The 17,652-nt window shown below is 37.5% G+C and overlaps 1 protein-coding gene across 10 annotated transcripts in view; it reads left to right on the top strand.

The window, feature by feature from the left end:
* The first annotated feature begins 2,550 nt into the window (after positions 1–2,550).
* RanBPM (Ran-binding protein M) overlaps positions 2,551–17,652 on the top strand; it is a 49,344-nt gene continuing 34,242 nt past the window's right edge. For 4 of the 10 annotated variants that reach the window (XM_089735464.1, XM_028175393.2, XM_089735462.1 and 1 more), the window contains exon 1: positions 2,551–2,794. In XM_089735464.1, coding sequence (XP_089591590.1) covers positions 2,581–2,794 — 214 coding nt within the window. In that variant the 5' untranslated portion in view covers positions 2,551–2,580. Of the gene's footprint in view, positions 2,795–10,364; positions 10,488–17,652 lie in introns of all 10 variants that reach the window. The other 6 variants (XM_028175390.2, XM_028175392.2, XM_028175389.2 and 3 more) reach the window with 3 other exon arrangements.

The raw sequence follows: 17,652 nt of genomic DNA, 5'->3' as shown, positions 1-17,652 counted from the left end.
CCACTACTGACTGTCGCAAAATGCAAAGAAAGCCTATTTGTTATAACGATTATGAATTAAAAAAGCCACTCACAGCTAGTCTCATAGATGATACACTTTATATTTGAGAGCTAGCCTGACAGAAACCTTCCAAAGTGCCACACAACTGTACCAAGTTTGAACGCAATTTAATAAAAAGCTCTCCAGCTCATAGATCACCAAAAAACATTGCTTACACGTGAATTCGGTTCTTTCTAAGTTTTGTGTCGTATGTTTCATCTGGAGTGCTATGAGAAATTGTTTGAGATTATCCTATCAGCTCTAATCCGTCGAAGTTTTACCGTCGCACCGCCACAGTTCATCCAAACTTCCTAGAACTACTGCGTTCATCCACAGCGCATTTCCAGTGATCTTTTTTGCCATGTATCATTTGGCTCTGAAGTGAACTTCCCTCCACGGTTTTTTCCGACTGCTGTAGCGGTATTCAGCGGTAGGCAGCGGCTTGTTTATGTCGTTGGCACTGTTGATGTCCATGAACGACGGTAACCATTCACCGATAAGTGGGGCGTGTGCTCATTTGCTACAATATATGCGTCATTTGTTGTCGAAAAACTGCTGTCCGCTTTCATGAAATAAAAACTGATCTTACCCTTCACATTGAAATTCATCACAGCTTTGCATCATTCGTACTTTGATGTGGAAGCTACAATACCAATCTCACCAAATGTAAAACTAGGTCTATCAAATTTAAGTGCTAAAGTACCAAATTCTTTAATAATACAAATACCTCTAAAACTTGATCTGTGTACAGCTGCTTCATTTCCAATAACTCACTGTTGGTTTTTCTTATTAGTTTTAACTTTGCAGAAATTTCATATTCAAGTTCTTTTAAATATTTTGGAAATTTTCTATTACTCATTTTTGTAATTTGGTTTTACGCGGTTCAGGTTTGGATTTAACGAAAGTTTCAGTGGCACTAATTAGAAGTTGTTGTGATAATATTCAGTTGATAAGAAAAATCAATAAGAACTCAGATAGGCACTAGGCTTTTCATCAATATTAAAATTTGTAGAGTTAAGTGTAATACAAGTTAAAAATACAGTTTTAGTTTCATCTTTTAAGTTTATATAATTACGGATACCGGAGCCCATTAGCACTACCTACCTACTACGTTATTGTCGATTCCCATCTTGAGCCTTAACATCTTAATAATAATGTCTCACTTTTCACACGCAACCATAATAATAGTTTCATTGTTGCGCCAGATATTGGCAGGATCGTCGATTGATTTTCTTGCAACTTGATCTATCACTAGTACTGAATATATTGTTCTACCTATTTACCTTCCTAATCATTTTGTTATTATGATGAGGTTAAAATAATTCTAATATACTAAGTATTTATATGCGTAGTTACTGGTGGGAGGATCTCTTGTGAGTACGCACGGGGAACCACCACCCTGCCTATTTCTGCCGTGAAGCAGTAATGCGTTTCGGTTTGAAGGGTGGGGTAGCCGTTGTAACTGTACTGAGACCTTAGAACTTATATCTCAAGGTGGGTGGCGCATTTACATTGTAGATGTCTATGGGCTCCAGTAACCACTTAACACCAGGTGGGCTGTGAGCTCGTCATCCATCTAAGCAATAAAAAAATAAAAAAAACTTAACACCAGGTGGGCTGTGAGGTCATCCGCCCATCTAAGCAGTAAAAAAAAAGTAATGGTAGTATTGATAAAAGTAATATGATGATTATTTGGTGAACTATGAATCGAATATATATGTATATTAGGAACTTAGAGCAGTAAAACATGTCATCAAGATTTTATTTTGTCTTTTATTAAATTACTGTTACGAGTTCGGCTGTGGGGATCAATAAAATCTCTTCACCGAAGTACTATTTACTCAATTTCATTATTACGACAGCTAAGAGTAAATTTTATTATAACAATTCAATTCATTGCTTTTTTTAGTTGATCCGTTTCTCGCTTTTGCTTAGAACTATAGCGTCTACAATTTTACAGAGCATTCCCCATAGAACTAAATTCAAGAATTGTTCTGGGAAACCGAAGAAACGTTCCAGAGCATTCAAGAGATGTTCCAGTTATTTCGATATCTGTTTTTGCTATTTTACGACTGATGGCGTTGCTTATATCGGCATCACATCACTACCAAATAAATAAACTAATTTAAAACTAATTACTAAATGCTATGCTGCAAAAAGGCTACCGTACTCTAATAGTTTTGAAATGTAGATAATAAAAAAATTAAAGCACACACGGAATGTGATTTAATAATACGAATTGTATAATGGTCTGTTTCTGCATTTTTGGCGTTATGTAGTTAGGCGCATTTGTTTCACTTTAAGGAGTTGAAGGTATAACCCTTATTATGCCATTTAGTCTTGAGGATTACACGAACACTAGGTGTATCGTAGGCTCAACCACCTACTTGTATCAAAAAGTTGAAAAAACGTATGGAAATATACATTTTAATCGATACCTGAAGTTAACATTCGGTTAAAATCGGCTTTAGCACTAAGCTTTCTACTATGCTGCCATCTACATGACATTTCCAACCCAGCTTGTGACGTCACAAAGATGACATGAAATTACGGAAATCAGAAATGGCTGCGATAGGTAGTGGACGGGGAACTATGGATTCCCAAAATCAAGTGCAAAGTGATACTGTAGATCGATTAAAATTGCTTTATCCTAATGTGAATGAAGAAGAGACTCCTTTACCCCGTGCGTGGAGCACTAAAGATAAGTTCAGCTACATCGGACTGTCGCAAAATAATCTACGAGTGCATTATAAAGGTGAGAAATTCTAAGGTTTGTTTATAGATTAATATTTTTCATACGATTCGCCAATGAATATCGAAGGGGTCCTGTATTGATTGGCGATAGTTTAGGCTAGTTTATGTAATAGGTAAGCGTCCTGACGTGTCACAATATTGAGTTGAATGACGAGTTCGCTTGAGGCAGACAAACAAAGAAATCAGCTGATTGTACGAGCTCGTAAAAACACCACACGAACCACCTACTTTATTTTACGCTAAATGCTAGAAAATGGCTCATAATTATCGTGTTGAAACAAATTCACGTACTTTTTAGTAATGAAAACAGTTCTAACACGCAAGGTCTCCTCCTTTGGTACTGATAGTAAAATGGCAGACAAAATTATATTGAAAGCAATATTTTCTTGTCTTTAATCGTTCTAGAAACCATGTGTGATTTCTTAAAACTTAATATTGCCAATAAAATACCATTGGGCAATTTTAAAAGGCATTCAGCTTATTAAAATCACCATTACTTATAGTAGAGTCAAGAATAAGATTCTTTGTTTTTTTATCATTTGTTTGAATGTGTAAAATATTTAGTGTCAAGATATATTGTGAGTCCCAATATATTTACCACTGTCTTCATCATTTGTGCCACAAAGCAATGAAACTTTATAATTGAAAGCTAAAATTTCCTTACTTCAAAGTAATTCTGAAGTGACTTCAACTTTATTTTAATAATTAGGGCGGTGGGATTAATATTGCAACATCTATGGGCTCTAGTGGTCTTCAACACCAAATGGGCTGTTATTTCGTCACTTTTTGCCTTTTATAATATGGTTGAATAAAAGAGAATAAACTATAATCATGTTATTTATTATGTCTTGATATGCATGAGACGACATGACATGCCTAATGTGTCATGAAACAATTTGTATTTTCAATTTACAAAACAATTAAAAGATGGTTCTCTGTAAATTGATATCCTCAAATTGTACTTAATTTGAAAGTGAGTGGGAAAGTTCTTATGAATGCCATCCTGAATCCTCTAGTCCGGAAGCTAACCAACTACTTTAGGTTGCTAATCTCCTTAAAGACCAATTAAGATATCCTCAGATGTAAATTTGGCCACTGCTGTGTGCCAAAGCAGCATATGAGTTTACCAAAACAAGTTTACCAAAGCAGCAAATGAGTTTCTTGCTGGATCTTCTCAGTGAAAATTCCGATCCGTTAGTAGATTTTGAAAAGCACTGCTCTTACAAATTCTTGCAAATTCTCTCAGGTTCAGCCTGTGAGCTCACCTACTCGTCTGGGAATAGATTAAATAGCCCCCTGGGTTAGCAGAAAATAGATTGCAAAAGAAGCAGCTATGACAGATACCTCTTTTCAGAACTACGTCACAAGTACACTATATGCCAAATAAAAAAATTAAAATAAATATTCAACTTTATTTATCAAGTAACTACACTACACTGTAGCACAGTGTAAATGTATAAATTCTCAAAATGGCTTTCATAATTAAAATCACTTTTAAAGAGTTGTCCATTATCATATTCAGTATTTCACACCAGGGCAATGACTTGCACTTTACAAAGCCCAGGTCTGGCCTCGCATGGAGTACTGTTCCCGCCTCTGGGTCAAGGCTCCAAAATACCAGCTACTTCAATTTGACTCCATAAAGAAACAGGCTGTTCGGATCTTCAATAATCCTATTCTTGCGGATCGCTTGGAACTCTGGGTCTACAGAGGGACTTTGGTCCTCTCTGTGTTTTGTACGGTATGTTTCATGGGGAAAGCTCTAAAGATTAATCGAGATGATCCCTTATCTCCTTTTTATCATCACACCTCCCGCCACTGGAGCAGAGTTCATCCATATTATCTGGAACCGCTGCGTTCATCGACAGTGCGTTTCCGAATATCTTTTCTGCCACGTACCATTCGGATTTAGAATGAACCCCCCCCCCACGGTGTTTCCCGAGCGCTATGACATGTCCTTCTTCAAACGAGGCTTGTGGAGAGTATTAAGCGGTAGGCGGCGGCTTGGCTCTGCCCCTGGCATTGCTGAAGTCCATGAGCGACGGTAACCATTTACCATCCCGTGGACCGTATGCTCGTCTGCCTACAAAGGCAATAAAAACTTTCATAAGAGCTGCGTAGTTTAAACAATCAAAGATCAGTGAAAACTGAAGAATATAATAATGTACATTTTTTATCGTGCCTTCTAACTAAATTTGAATTAGCCAAATTTTTCCAAATGGGTAGCAGTTGTTAATAAACAACATATTTTTTCTACAAACTGATGTTTGTGCTATTCATTTTGGACACGAGGATTTACTTGGGTGTCACCGAAACTTCATATCAGTTGTAATATATAAAGTAGCCAATACTCTTAAATACTTCAGGGTTTTTATCTACTTGATAATATCTACAGGAACAAATATTCATTTCTTGAGTTTAAAACAAACACTGCAACTTTTTTCTAATTGTATTTATGGTACTATCTATCGTATGAATCACTAATTACCTATATATAAATATTTCTTGTGGAACTTTTTGAAATTTCAAGTAAAAATTTTCCACACTTTTTTGTGGTTATCGAGAAACTATTTGAAATAATGTGTGATTTGAAAGACTACGCCACTGTCGTACTTTCGAAATTGTTCTACTACGCCCCGGCCGATATGGTTTATGAGAATTAGAAACTGAAGTATATGGTAATCTGGAATCTGCGATCTACCGCCGGGCCATGAGTTCGAGTTAAGTTCAGTTGATTTAGGTCATTAATCCAACTAAACGATGTAGCAGTGAACGCCCACGCGACGTATCGACGATCAAACTTTTAATCTTTATCTGCAAATTTTTAGATCACTACTCGTATTTGTAGTTCAGTGGTATATTGCCGTTAAGCGAATGCCGGTTTTTTTTTATTGCTTAGATGGGTGCACGAGCTCACAGCCCACCTGGTGTTAAGTGGTTACTGGAGCCCATAGAATCCACAATCCACAACATAAATGCGCCACCCATTTTGAGATATAAGTTCTAAGGTCTCAAGTATAGTTACAACGGCTCCCCCACCCTTCAAACCGAAACGCATAACTGCTTCACGGCAGAAACACGCAGGGTGGTGGTACCCACCCGCGCGGACTCACAAGAGGTCCTATCACCAGTAAAAAGACTTCATTCGCAACACTAGTACCTACTAACCAGCAGGTTCGGTCATCGGTTATTCTAAAAGTATGTTTTTTTTTATGATTGAAAGATTACTGGTGGCCCGAAGGCCTTTCCAGTTTCACCAGGACAGGTGGGCGAGCAAAGGCTCAGCCAGGAGGGGTGGAATTTGCTAACAATTGCCCGAGCGCCTCCGAAGGAGACCTAACAACTCAAGAGCAATTGCTTCGCGAATGAATCTACCGGATCGGAATCGCGACCCGCTGAGAAGATTCGGCGAGAAACTCAGCGGGCTGATGCATGGGTTAGGTGGCACGTCGACCTCTTTGTCGAGTTCGACAAGTACAGTTACCGGGGTCCCTAAGCCTGCTCCTAGTATTAGAGCTGAAGGCGTCCAAAGTATGTATGTACGTAACGGAAGTGAGCAAGGTTTTTTTTTTATTGCTTAGATGGGTGGACGAGTTCACAGCCCATCTGGACATCTACAACGTAAATGCGCCACCCACCTTGAGATATAAGTTCTAAGATCTCAGTATAGTTACAACGGCTGCCCCACCCTTCAAACCGAAACGCATTACTGCTTCACGGCAGAAATAGGCAGGGCGGTGGTACCTACCCGCGCGGACTCACAAGAGGTAAGCCCGCTCGTGCTGGTTGTTCTGATCGTAGTCGTTAGAAAATAGTAAAATAGCAAAATCGATTTCTTCCTAGTCGTACACTCTTGACAGAGTGGTCGTGGTCATGCATCAGTTGGATCCTGCGACACCGATGCTTTCGCGATATGACGCCACGTGGCACGGTGTTTCGCAGAGTGAGAGCAATCATTTGTGTTGCCGTGAGTCACGGATTCTATGAGGTCGCTCCATCGTGTTGGAGATCGTTCGCGAGATATTTTGCCCTCGACTTTGCCTTTGCACCACCCACCGCTCAATTACGCTTTTATTCACCGAACTATCTTTCGGTGTAAGTTCATGAAGTTTTCATGACTTTAGAAAGATAGGTGCTTACCTATACGCCACCGTGTCCATTTGTCAATTGTAAATTGTCGATACACCAATGTAACCCGGGTGAGCTCTTGTGTTATCGACCGAAAGGCGTCGCGACGGTAGACAACCTGTTCCCTTGTTACACGTCTTCGCCCGGCCCTGTCTAGACCCCGGCCATAGACCCTGGGGGGTGCAACAAACCTTTGTTGTCTCAATTTAAATTTAATGCACTTCCTTGAAATACTGCGCCTGTAACTGACAACATTCACTGAACTTAGAAGAAATTAGTTAAGTGAAATACACTATTATCTTAACTGAAAAGTGGGCGAGATTAATTTAGGTTGAATGTATTAATGTATTTGAAATAAATTAAGGGATAAGAATCAAATCGCCACTTCGAAAAATACTTTTACTAGATTTAGATGTTGTTAGTTTCGTGGGGTGATGATCTGTCGTGTTTTTTTGGTCGGTGGTCTGGTCATTGTTAAGAATCTGTGTGAGTGTATATAATATTTCTTGATCTCGGTGTCAGTCCGATTCAATACAACTTCGTGCCATTAAGTCCGCTAATAAGTTATATTTAAGAGTTTCTAGCTCTTATGTGTGGCCTCCTTTTCACTAAATGATCACTGTATGTGAAAATTACATACAACAACAAGCCGTTGATCGTCAATCAGGAAAAGCTAACATTCTCCGAGCGATACAGGTCCTATTAAATTGATAAAATTAAGTTTAAGCTCGTAATTTAGATATTTCTAAATCAAATATTGAGAATTGACGACCGGGGATAGTCAGCGTGTCTCTAATACGAATACGTAATGTAATTGACCGAATACAACCGAAATAAAAGAAAGGTCAGATCCAAATTCAGCCTTCAGATAAATATATTTAACGTTATATTCTGTGATTCGTCTCGTCCTGGAGGACACTGAAAGGTGCCTCGTCTCACTTTGACTGAGCTTACAAAGTTTTCGGGGATCCAAGGTTAAGGCCAAAACATTTCAATATAGACTAAATAGCCTTCAATTCTGGGTTCATAATCTGATTTATTTTAAATTAAATTTTCCATTTCTAGGACATAATTTTTCTATTTACCATAGAATGCGACTAAAAACCTAATTCTGTAACATTATTGATTTTCGTAATTACTATGGTTGGTAGGGCATATTGTGAGTCCGCACCGGTACGTGCCATAGTCCTACCAATGCACTGAAACAGTTGCGCATTTCGGTTTGGTTGGTGTCAAAGTTGCTGTTACAATGCAATGGAGACTCCGGCCTTTTCTCAGGTGTCTAAAATCTGAATATCAGTGATTCGTGGACAGTTAACAGCTTACAAAAGAGACGGAAACACGTACCATACGAGTTTACAACATTACAGTTGAAGTGCAATAGCTCCGAATGACTGACATACGGGGTAATGACCGCCGGACCAGTTAACGAACCCACTGCCCTCTGGTTGAATACCCTCGGTTACTGCACTCCGTCGTATTTGTACGATGCACATGTGCATTTTCAATTTCCGCCTACAGCGGTTTTAAAGGAATTTTATAGTTGGGATTGGGATGGGATTGGGTTGTATATATAGATAGATATGTTAATGCATATTTTGTATGTTCACCAGTTGTCTCGTAGCCTGATATTAAAAGTTTACAGAAGCGCAGACACCCCAAAAGTTACTTTTTAACTTTTTGTATAGTTTTCTTTTAGTCGTAGGTATCTGTAGCTGAATTTAATAAAACAATTCATTTGCACTTTACACTTTACTTATGAAGAAGGTTTCTGGAAGACAAAGCCTTTTGCCTTGTTTCCTTATTCGCCAAAGTTCAATAGATTCTGTGGTTACTTCTGTTGGTATACGACATTTGGTAGGATTGATTGAGAATTTACGGAGACTGGGCTGAGTGACGGGTATATTGAGAGAGGACTCCTTTCACTCATTTAGTGCAATAATAAGTGATGATTATGATAAAAGAATAGACGGACAGAAATATGCAATGCATGCAGTTTTTTTTATTGCTTAGATGGGTGGACGAGCTCACAACCACCTCGTGTTAAATGGTTACTGGAGCCCATAGACATCTAAGACGTAAATGTGCCACCACCTTGAGATATCACTTCTAAGGTGTAGTTACAACGGCTGCACCGCCCTTCAAACCGAAACGCATTACTGCTTTACGGCAGAAATATGCAGGGTGGTGGTACCTACCCGCGCGGACTCACAAGAGGTCCTACCACCAGTAAAGTTCATTCATATTTTTTATTTATTTCTTTAATTGTCATAAATTAACAGAACCAACAATAATAGCCTCACAGGACCTCGCCTGTGTCGAGGCTATCAGATTGTTATGATTGCGAATATTTGTGCGCTTGGTACATACGCATTGCACTGTGTAACCGGGCACGTATGATCGCGCCAGCCGATCAAACTCGCTCTGCGTTTGATAGGTTCGCGCACGGAGGCTTACGTCGTTTTTGCGCTATTGATTTCAATGATTACGCACAGCAGCACGGCGAGGGACATTGGGAGTGACCGCTCTCAAAACTAACTGCATTTATTAAAACATGTTCTGTTCTCGTGTAATAATAATAATACCTGGATGACCCAACTTTGCACGCTTTTTTTTGATAAATTGTGTTTTTTAGAAATTATATTTAAATACGAATTACATATTGATAAAATGATGAAATGTAAATAATATTTTTCGAACTTACCGACAGAATAATAAAAAAATATGAACTGGTTATTTAAAGAAAAAATCAAAATTACCGATAAAGTTGATTATTGAAAACAAGAAAAAAACAACATTTTCTGAAAATAAATCGTAGCTAGATCGATTTATCGTCCTCGAAATCCCCTGTATACTAAATTTTATGAAAATCGTTGGAGCCGTGTCCGGATTCAGATTATATATATCATATGTTGATATACAAGAATTGCTCGTTTAAAGATATAAGATACTAGCGACCCGCCCTCGCTTCGCTTCGGAAACATTAAAACACACATGAAACCAAAAAAATAAAATATTTTTTTTTTAAAAAAAGTAGCCTATGTTCATCAGGGACAATGTCGGCTTCTAATGGAAAAAGAATTTTTCAAATCGGTCCAGTAGTTTCGGAGCCTATTCGAAACAAACAAACAAACAAATCTTTCCTCTTTATAATATTAAGTATAGATATAGACAAACAAACAAACAAATCTTTCCTCTTTATAATATTAGTATAGATATTTTCGCGTTATAATTAATAATGTTTCCATTGTTTCACTAACTTCGTGGTCACGGACTGTGATTGTCGGTGAATATTATACCGTTATACAAATGAAATGTAAAACATGATACTGCTGGTGATGCCTTGAAATAAGTTACCATAGAATAGTATATCATAAGTTGGTCGATAATTTCCGAGGCTCATTCGCTAAAATCACAAACAATTTGTTTTTTTATTGCTACAGATGAGCAGACGAGCTCACGGCCCAGCTGGTGTTAAGTGGTGTGGTCAATAAATACAACGATTGTCTTGAAGATATAATTGAAATCTATTTACGAGCTTCTGAGACATAAACCTTTTAAAGTTTGTGAGTATGCTCTGTCTCTTTTCCCATAAAAACGCGAGTATTTGTATGGCGCGTCTTGTGCGTTGACGTCATATTCAATTTAGTAGGATCTCTGTTTATCACGAAATATAAATGTTAATTATTTATTTATTTCGGAACAGATTTTAATTCTGGTGATCTCTTAATATTAAACGGTCCGTGTACCTGTTTGCACATTGTAAGTCGCTTACATATAATTTACTCTAAACAAATGTAATTAAGAGTAATCTTTGCCCTAATTTCCCTGAAGCATGTAGTGGGTTGTGAGCTCGTTCACACATAAGCAATAAAAAAAAAACATAGATTGCCGGTTGACATTAAAACGTCCACGTCAGGATACTCCGCTTCGGTATGCCCAGCTGACGTAAACACCGCATAGGCTATAATGCGTTATTGCAGCGGTCGGGGAACCGGGGTAAATTACCCCAAATGGGGTAAAATGAAATTTTGGGGGGTAAAAATGAAACTTTTGTGAGTAAAAATCTTATACCTTTAAACGAGCAATTCTTGTATTAAAATTTTGTATACAGTGGATTTCGGGGGCGATAAATCGATCTAGCTACGATTTATTTTCAGAAAATGTTTTAATGGTTTAAATGTTAATTAAATAAATGTTTTATTTGTGTTTTCAATAATCAACTCTTCCCGACATCTATTGACGAATAATAATACTATTTTTCTTAATTGAGGGCAACTAACCGCTTTAAAGACAAAACAAGATGGCGTTATCAAAAAAAATATGATTGAATGATAAAATCATTTAATCATTTTTTTTGTTCTTCGCCATGGGGTAATATCAACTTACACAAAAATGTTTTGAGGTAATAATTAAAAAATTTCCCCGACCCCTGCGTTATTGGCACTGCCGTTGTTTATTATATCGAAGTTCCATGAAGGGTCTATTACCTAAAAAAAAGACAACCTTTTTAATACGCTTTTATTGGCTTCAGGCGTATGTATATTATATGTAACAAAAATAATATTTAATTGAACTCAAAAATGAAAAATAAATAATAGTTTAAAAAGATAATAAAATACGCCTTTATAGAAAATCCAACTAAAAATAGAAAATAAATTTTAATAAATTTGAATTAAATATAGTGTAAAAAAAATTTATTCTATTGTAAAAAAAGCGTGGGGTGCTTTTCAGGATATTATCAAAATAACCCCTCTACTCATATCTGTTCACAAAATATTAATAACTACTGATACCATTTTTTTTAAACTATTATTTATTTATGTAAGGAAAAATGTTTCGATTGAATTTCAACCACTGGGCGAATACTCGTATTATTAAAAGTACAAAAAAAATGAAACTAAAAATGTATATAATCAATAACAGCTTTGGAATGTACGGATATTCGCTAGGAACGGACACGCGCCATATTTAGATCAAAGTATTGCGATATTCCCTTTGTTTTTCCTTTGTCTAACGTAAGCGTCACATACACACAAAGAATCGCTTCTATACCTGACTTAATGCACCGATGTCCTATTTACGTGAACCTCCGGGGCAATGACTCATGCTAGGGTCATATTCTGTGGACAGACTGGGAAGGGCTATAATTAAATTTAATGTTAAAGTGAATAGGGGGATTGGTGTACAATACGTAAGTACCTCTTTGTCTTCCGGCGAATTTTAGGTGTTCCTGGTAGGGTAGGGTCGGAATTAGCGAGTTCGAGATGTTGATGGAAGAATGAATGGCAATCGGTGAAAAACTACGGTGGATTATATTGTTAATTATTGCCCCCGACTTTAATAGTTTTATTCATTTATTTATTTTTTGTTGCGTAGATGGGTGGACGAGCTCACAGCACACCTGGTGTTAAGTGGTTATCGGAGCCCATAGACATCTACAACGTAAATGCCGCCACCCACCTTGAGTTCTAAGGTCTCAGTATAGTTACAAGGGCTGTGCCACCCTTTAAACCGAAACGCATTACTGCTTCACGGCAGAAATAGGCAGGATGGTGGTACCTACCCGTGCGGACTCACAAGAGGTCCGATTTCCAAGGGGAAGAGAGTTTCGATTTTCCTATACGACCAGCTCACCTGTTAGTCGTATACCAACTCTTGAACCAAGTTCGAGATTGGCATCCATATCCATGATTAGCCACTCGAGTTGACTATAAAGAAATAGAGATATTTTTGCAATAAAAAATAATCCATCGCCTAAGTATTGCTAATCCAATTCTATCGCTAGTCTGTGCAGTGAGTATCGATGTCTTGATTTAATAAAGGTTGCTCTCCGCCTAGCGTCACCTTGTAAAGTTAGTTTATTTGCGTTTATTCATTTATTTCTTGGTATCCTTTATAAATTTCGTGGCACAATTGAGTTCTCCAATGAGATATTAAATCGAAGTTAGCGTTGACTGTTAATCATTCATCATCATCATTATCCTGCCCTTCTCCCAGTCACCTGGGGTCGGCGCAACATGTTTTCTCCTTCCATACTCTTCTATCATATACAATTTCTTCGCTCACTCCCCTCTTACCTGTATAGTCTTTCACGCAATCCATCCATTTCTTCTTAGGTCTACCTCTTCCTCTATATCCTTCCACATTCATAGTTAACATTCTCTTACCAACTTCATTTTCATTTCGTCTCATCACAATATCCGTCCATACCATCCCAAACGCGCACTTCTCAGCTTCTCTGTCACAGGTACCACTTTCAGACTTTCTCTAACATATTCATTCCGTATTCTATCCATTCTCGTTACTCCACACTTCCATCGCAACATTCGCATCTCTGCTGCATGCAATCGCCTTTGACTGTTAACGTTGACTGTTAACTCAACCTCAATCGGTACAAGAAGACACAGGTAGCTACTGTCCGATCTCACAGCTTGCCGTACAGCCACATCTGTATTATGCTGCGCTTGGCAACATCTTGCAAACAAGCAATTGGCCAAAGATACGGTCCAGTAAACAGCGTGACGCGATTAATAATTTACGTTTATACCGGAATGGCACAGTTATCAAGGCATTCTGCCAAGCTTCAAGAATCAAGTTCGTAAACATGGTTTCAATCTTGGACTAATGTTATTTAGAATCGTTAAAATTATTTTTTATTAATATTACGTAGTGACTTCGGTTACAGTTTCAGCGCGTTTCGAATGTACATAAGACCAGGTTTAATTTTTGTCAGATAAGTACTGATTAAATGCTGGGTTTCCGGTTGATGGTGTAAAGTGAGTTTAAGCATACTTGCCAACAAGACATTGTTAATCCTACGCGTTCTCTCCGTTAATGCTATTTTTGGCTCTGCATGTTATTCCTATGGGCTCTGCCTATTTATGCTCCGAAATAATAGTGATTTTAGTTCATAGAGTGGGATAGCCGTTAAACAATAGAACTGAGACTTTAAACTCGTATCTCAAGTCACGTCACGTTTTCTCTTAGCTCCGGTAGCCTATCAGTAGCTAACTAGGTGGAAGCTAATAAAACGATGCTATTGTGCTTTTACTAACTTGATCGAGAACAAAGACTTTATTCTAAACGTAAAATGAACGTAAAAGGGCCTTCGCAACAGGGACGAAATGGTGCATCCGCTAACTGGGTCAAGCCCGTGTCGGCTTGCCACGTGCTGAACCCACTCTATTCTAAACACAATCTAAAATAGTACTAATGACTGTGGTATAAAGTGCAGTTTACCATAAACATACTTCGTTGGCCTTGTATATCTAAATGAATTTAGCGACGTAGTTCATTTGCTAGTGTCTTATGCTCTTTGTGTTAAAGCTTACGTTTGAATGTATTTTAAAATTATTTAAATTAAAGTGGAAGTGCTAGTAAAGTTCCTCAGTGTGTATTTACGTTGTACCCATTTCAATAATCTAGTCAATTCTTTTGGTTAATTTCGATCTATAGATTAGTTAAGTAGTTTTTTCTTTATTTTAAAAGATAATATGCTATCTAATTTAGCTCAGAGAGCTGCTGAGTTTGTTGAAATCCTAAAGTTTTGAGTCGCTTGGCATTCACGCAAGTGGTCAATAATTCAATTCAAGTGTCGTTTCTGTAGGTACTTAACAAATATAAATATGCAAAAAGTAAGATTTATATTTTGATGTTTTCCTAAATAAACCTGGTGTTTCTAACGTGCTGACATGTCCTACTTCAAGAAATATTTGAGACCAGTCCTTGTTGGTTGTGCTTAGTAATGGCAGAGCATGAAGGGCACTGATTGGGATCATTCTCTTACATATTTCTGTTGTAATACACTCGGAACGTGGACCATTTTATATAATTTAGGTAGACAACAATAGCCTTCCCGATAATAGTTGAAACCTGCTCACCTGATAATAGTTGCAATCTGTCAGGTGGACCAAAAACTCGTCTACTACAGGAAAGAAGGTAGATGGAAGGTATTGCGTGTGTGAGGGTGTTTAACGGCAAAAGGCAGATCATCCTCCGATTGGGTGATATTGCTCGATAGACCAACGGTCCGAATGTTGTGGTCCGGAACTTGTATATAATATGTAAGCTTTTGAAAATGTCGTAATCGAGATTCAAGCATCTGTCAAATATCTTGTGTTCTGTTACTAGCTACCGCCACACGTGCAATAGCACAACCAGAATCTGTGATGGTGAAAGTTGCACGCTTTGTGACCCAGTTCTTACGCGTAACTGTTAACAGTGCCTAGGCTAATAAACAAGGTGCTCATCTCTAGTGAAATGCATATACTAGCAATACAATATGTTGAACAAGGTGCAAAACATTTAATTGGTTTAGACATCTTGTTGCTAAATCACAATGTTTAGATTTTACAATATTACATACAAGATCACTCACAAGTTGTAATACTGCTCTTTCCGGTAAATTTGACTGGCTATTTAATTGGTTTGAACTTCTTTTTATATTACCATTGTGTCTTTTCAGAATTGTGTATTCAGGGCCACTTTAAACCTCGTTTCAAAGAATGACTTGATGATCAGATATGATGAATATAAAAGCCTTGAAACAGGAGGTCTGCCTCTCAAGTCAAAGGTCGATCGAAATGTCGTGTTTTGCTTTCGCAACTACACTGTAATCATTTTCAGTGCAGTAAGTTATCGTGTTAATAATATCAGTGCCAAATTAGTTTCTGTCCGAGTCTTTGTAGGTCGGTTCGGCCAATGTCAGGTCAAGTTCGTTACGTAACGTCACACGTCGACGTGCTCCTGTAACTATTATGTTTTATTACTGGTCGTTAACATTATGTTCGTTTTGTTCAACGTTAGTTTATGGTGGTTTAGTCGCTGGGGGAGGCCTATGTCCAGAGGCGGACGTCTGTGGGCTGATAGATTAGAATAGTTGCTGGTACAATGCTGAGTACTTAAAAAATTGTTATCTGTTTATTTCGAAAGGCCAGTAAAGACTAAACACAATTGCGCAATTTTTTGCGTAATTATTGGTGGTAGGACCTCTTGTGAGTCCGCACGGGTAGCACCGTCCTGCCTATTTCTGCCGTGAAGCAGTAATGCGTTTCGGTTTGAAGGGTGGGGCAGCAGTTGTAACTATACTGAGACCTTAGAACTTATGTCTCAAGGTGGGCGGCGTATTTACGTTGTAGATGTCTAGGAGCTCCACTAAAACCAGGTGGACTGTGAGCTCGTCCACCCATGTAAGCAATAAAAAAAAACCAGTTGTTGTTAAGAGAGTGATGAGGAGAACCTTCGAAAGAAAATTAATTTTGTCTTTTTTCTGTTGTTGTATAGTATTTTTTCTTCCTATTCGCTGGAAATTGCTCGGAACGAATACCTTATTTGCGTTATCCACCTTTACATCTTAAACATCATAAAGTCATTAGTTGTGCACATTAAATCTTTGAAAAATGAAACAGCCTTCAAGGTCTGCTGCTGTACGAAACAATATCGTCTAAGTAATCTAATACGTTTTGATGAAAACCAATCGTTAAACTGAGGATTACAATATTGACATTAGTTATTTATTAGTGTTTAAAGTGTTTGCTAAATCATTGAAATTTGATTATAATGACTGGGCACACCGTGATTTTGATATATTTTTGGTTTTGTTATAGAGATAAAAAAACTATGACAATATTTCGATGCCTCCAATTAACACTACTCTAAGTCAAAATTTTGAAATTTTCGTTTTTCTTGCAAATCGCTTCACTATGTTAAAAGTATTACAACTAATCATTATTGATGGAGTTCGAAGCAAGAGTAGATCAGCTAGTTACATAAAAAAACCATAAATATATCTGCAAAAATAAAGATTGTATCAATTTTTTTCGTTTAAACGCTCCTCCTGTAAATCTACGAATTTGGAGTTAGCATAGTGTTCATTGCAGGCATCGATTTTTACTCATTATATTATATCATATATTGACGGTCAATAGATACTACACAAAAAAAAATTGAAATTCCGATGACAAACAAAGTAGATAGATATTGGTATTCTGTTTTGTCTATGCCACTTATATACAGGTAAGTGTGATAGGTTATTAGATTCTAATAATATAAAAATGAATGATGTCGTGCATCTTGCTAAAGCTATATTACAAAGTGTTTTCCCAATTTGAACATAATATGCCTATTAACGCCGCGTTCAATAGTGTCAACGTGGGAATTCATAATCGATTTCCTTTGTCTGTGAACGTATGTAGAAAGCAATTTTAGAAGTGGTTTGTCAATCTGTCTGTTTTCCAACGTTGAGATTTTTGACATACCTTGGCTTATTTGAGACTCAAGTGGGCTAAAGAAGCATCTCGCAAATTATCAACATTTACAATACTTAAATGGTTTTGCGTTCTCTATTTAATTGCCCTTCTCTTTGGTCCGGGAGATAATGGCCTTCTGTTTCTTATTATGGGATTTATTCTAAAAACACTTTGCTATTGGCCATTCACTGCCTAATTGGTCGCAGGTTATTGTGGTTCCATAATATACACAAGAACAAATTGCATTGAGATAACTTTTCAAATATCAAATCACATTTGCGGCAGAAGTTCGCATCACCCTACTAACAAACTATGGAGAGTATACAGATTTAGCTAAAATCTACTTTGTGACTTTAATGTTATTAATACAAATTGAAGGACCTAATCTGTAATTACCGAGGTCAAACCCATATCCGACGCATCATGATGATTGTTGTGTACTAGTTCAACAGACAAAGGACGTCACAATAAAAACCAGACT

This window comes from Bombyx mandarina, chromosome 19 (genome assembly GCF_030267445.1).
Source record: "Bombyx mandarina strain Sakado chromosome 19, ASM3026744v2".
Classification (NCBI taxonomy): Eukaryota; Metazoa; Arthropoda; class Insecta; order Lepidoptera; family Bombycidae; genus Bombyx; species Bombyx mandarina.
Note: the sequence above shows the minus strand (reverse complement) of the source record. Positions and strands in the feature narration are given on the sequence as shown.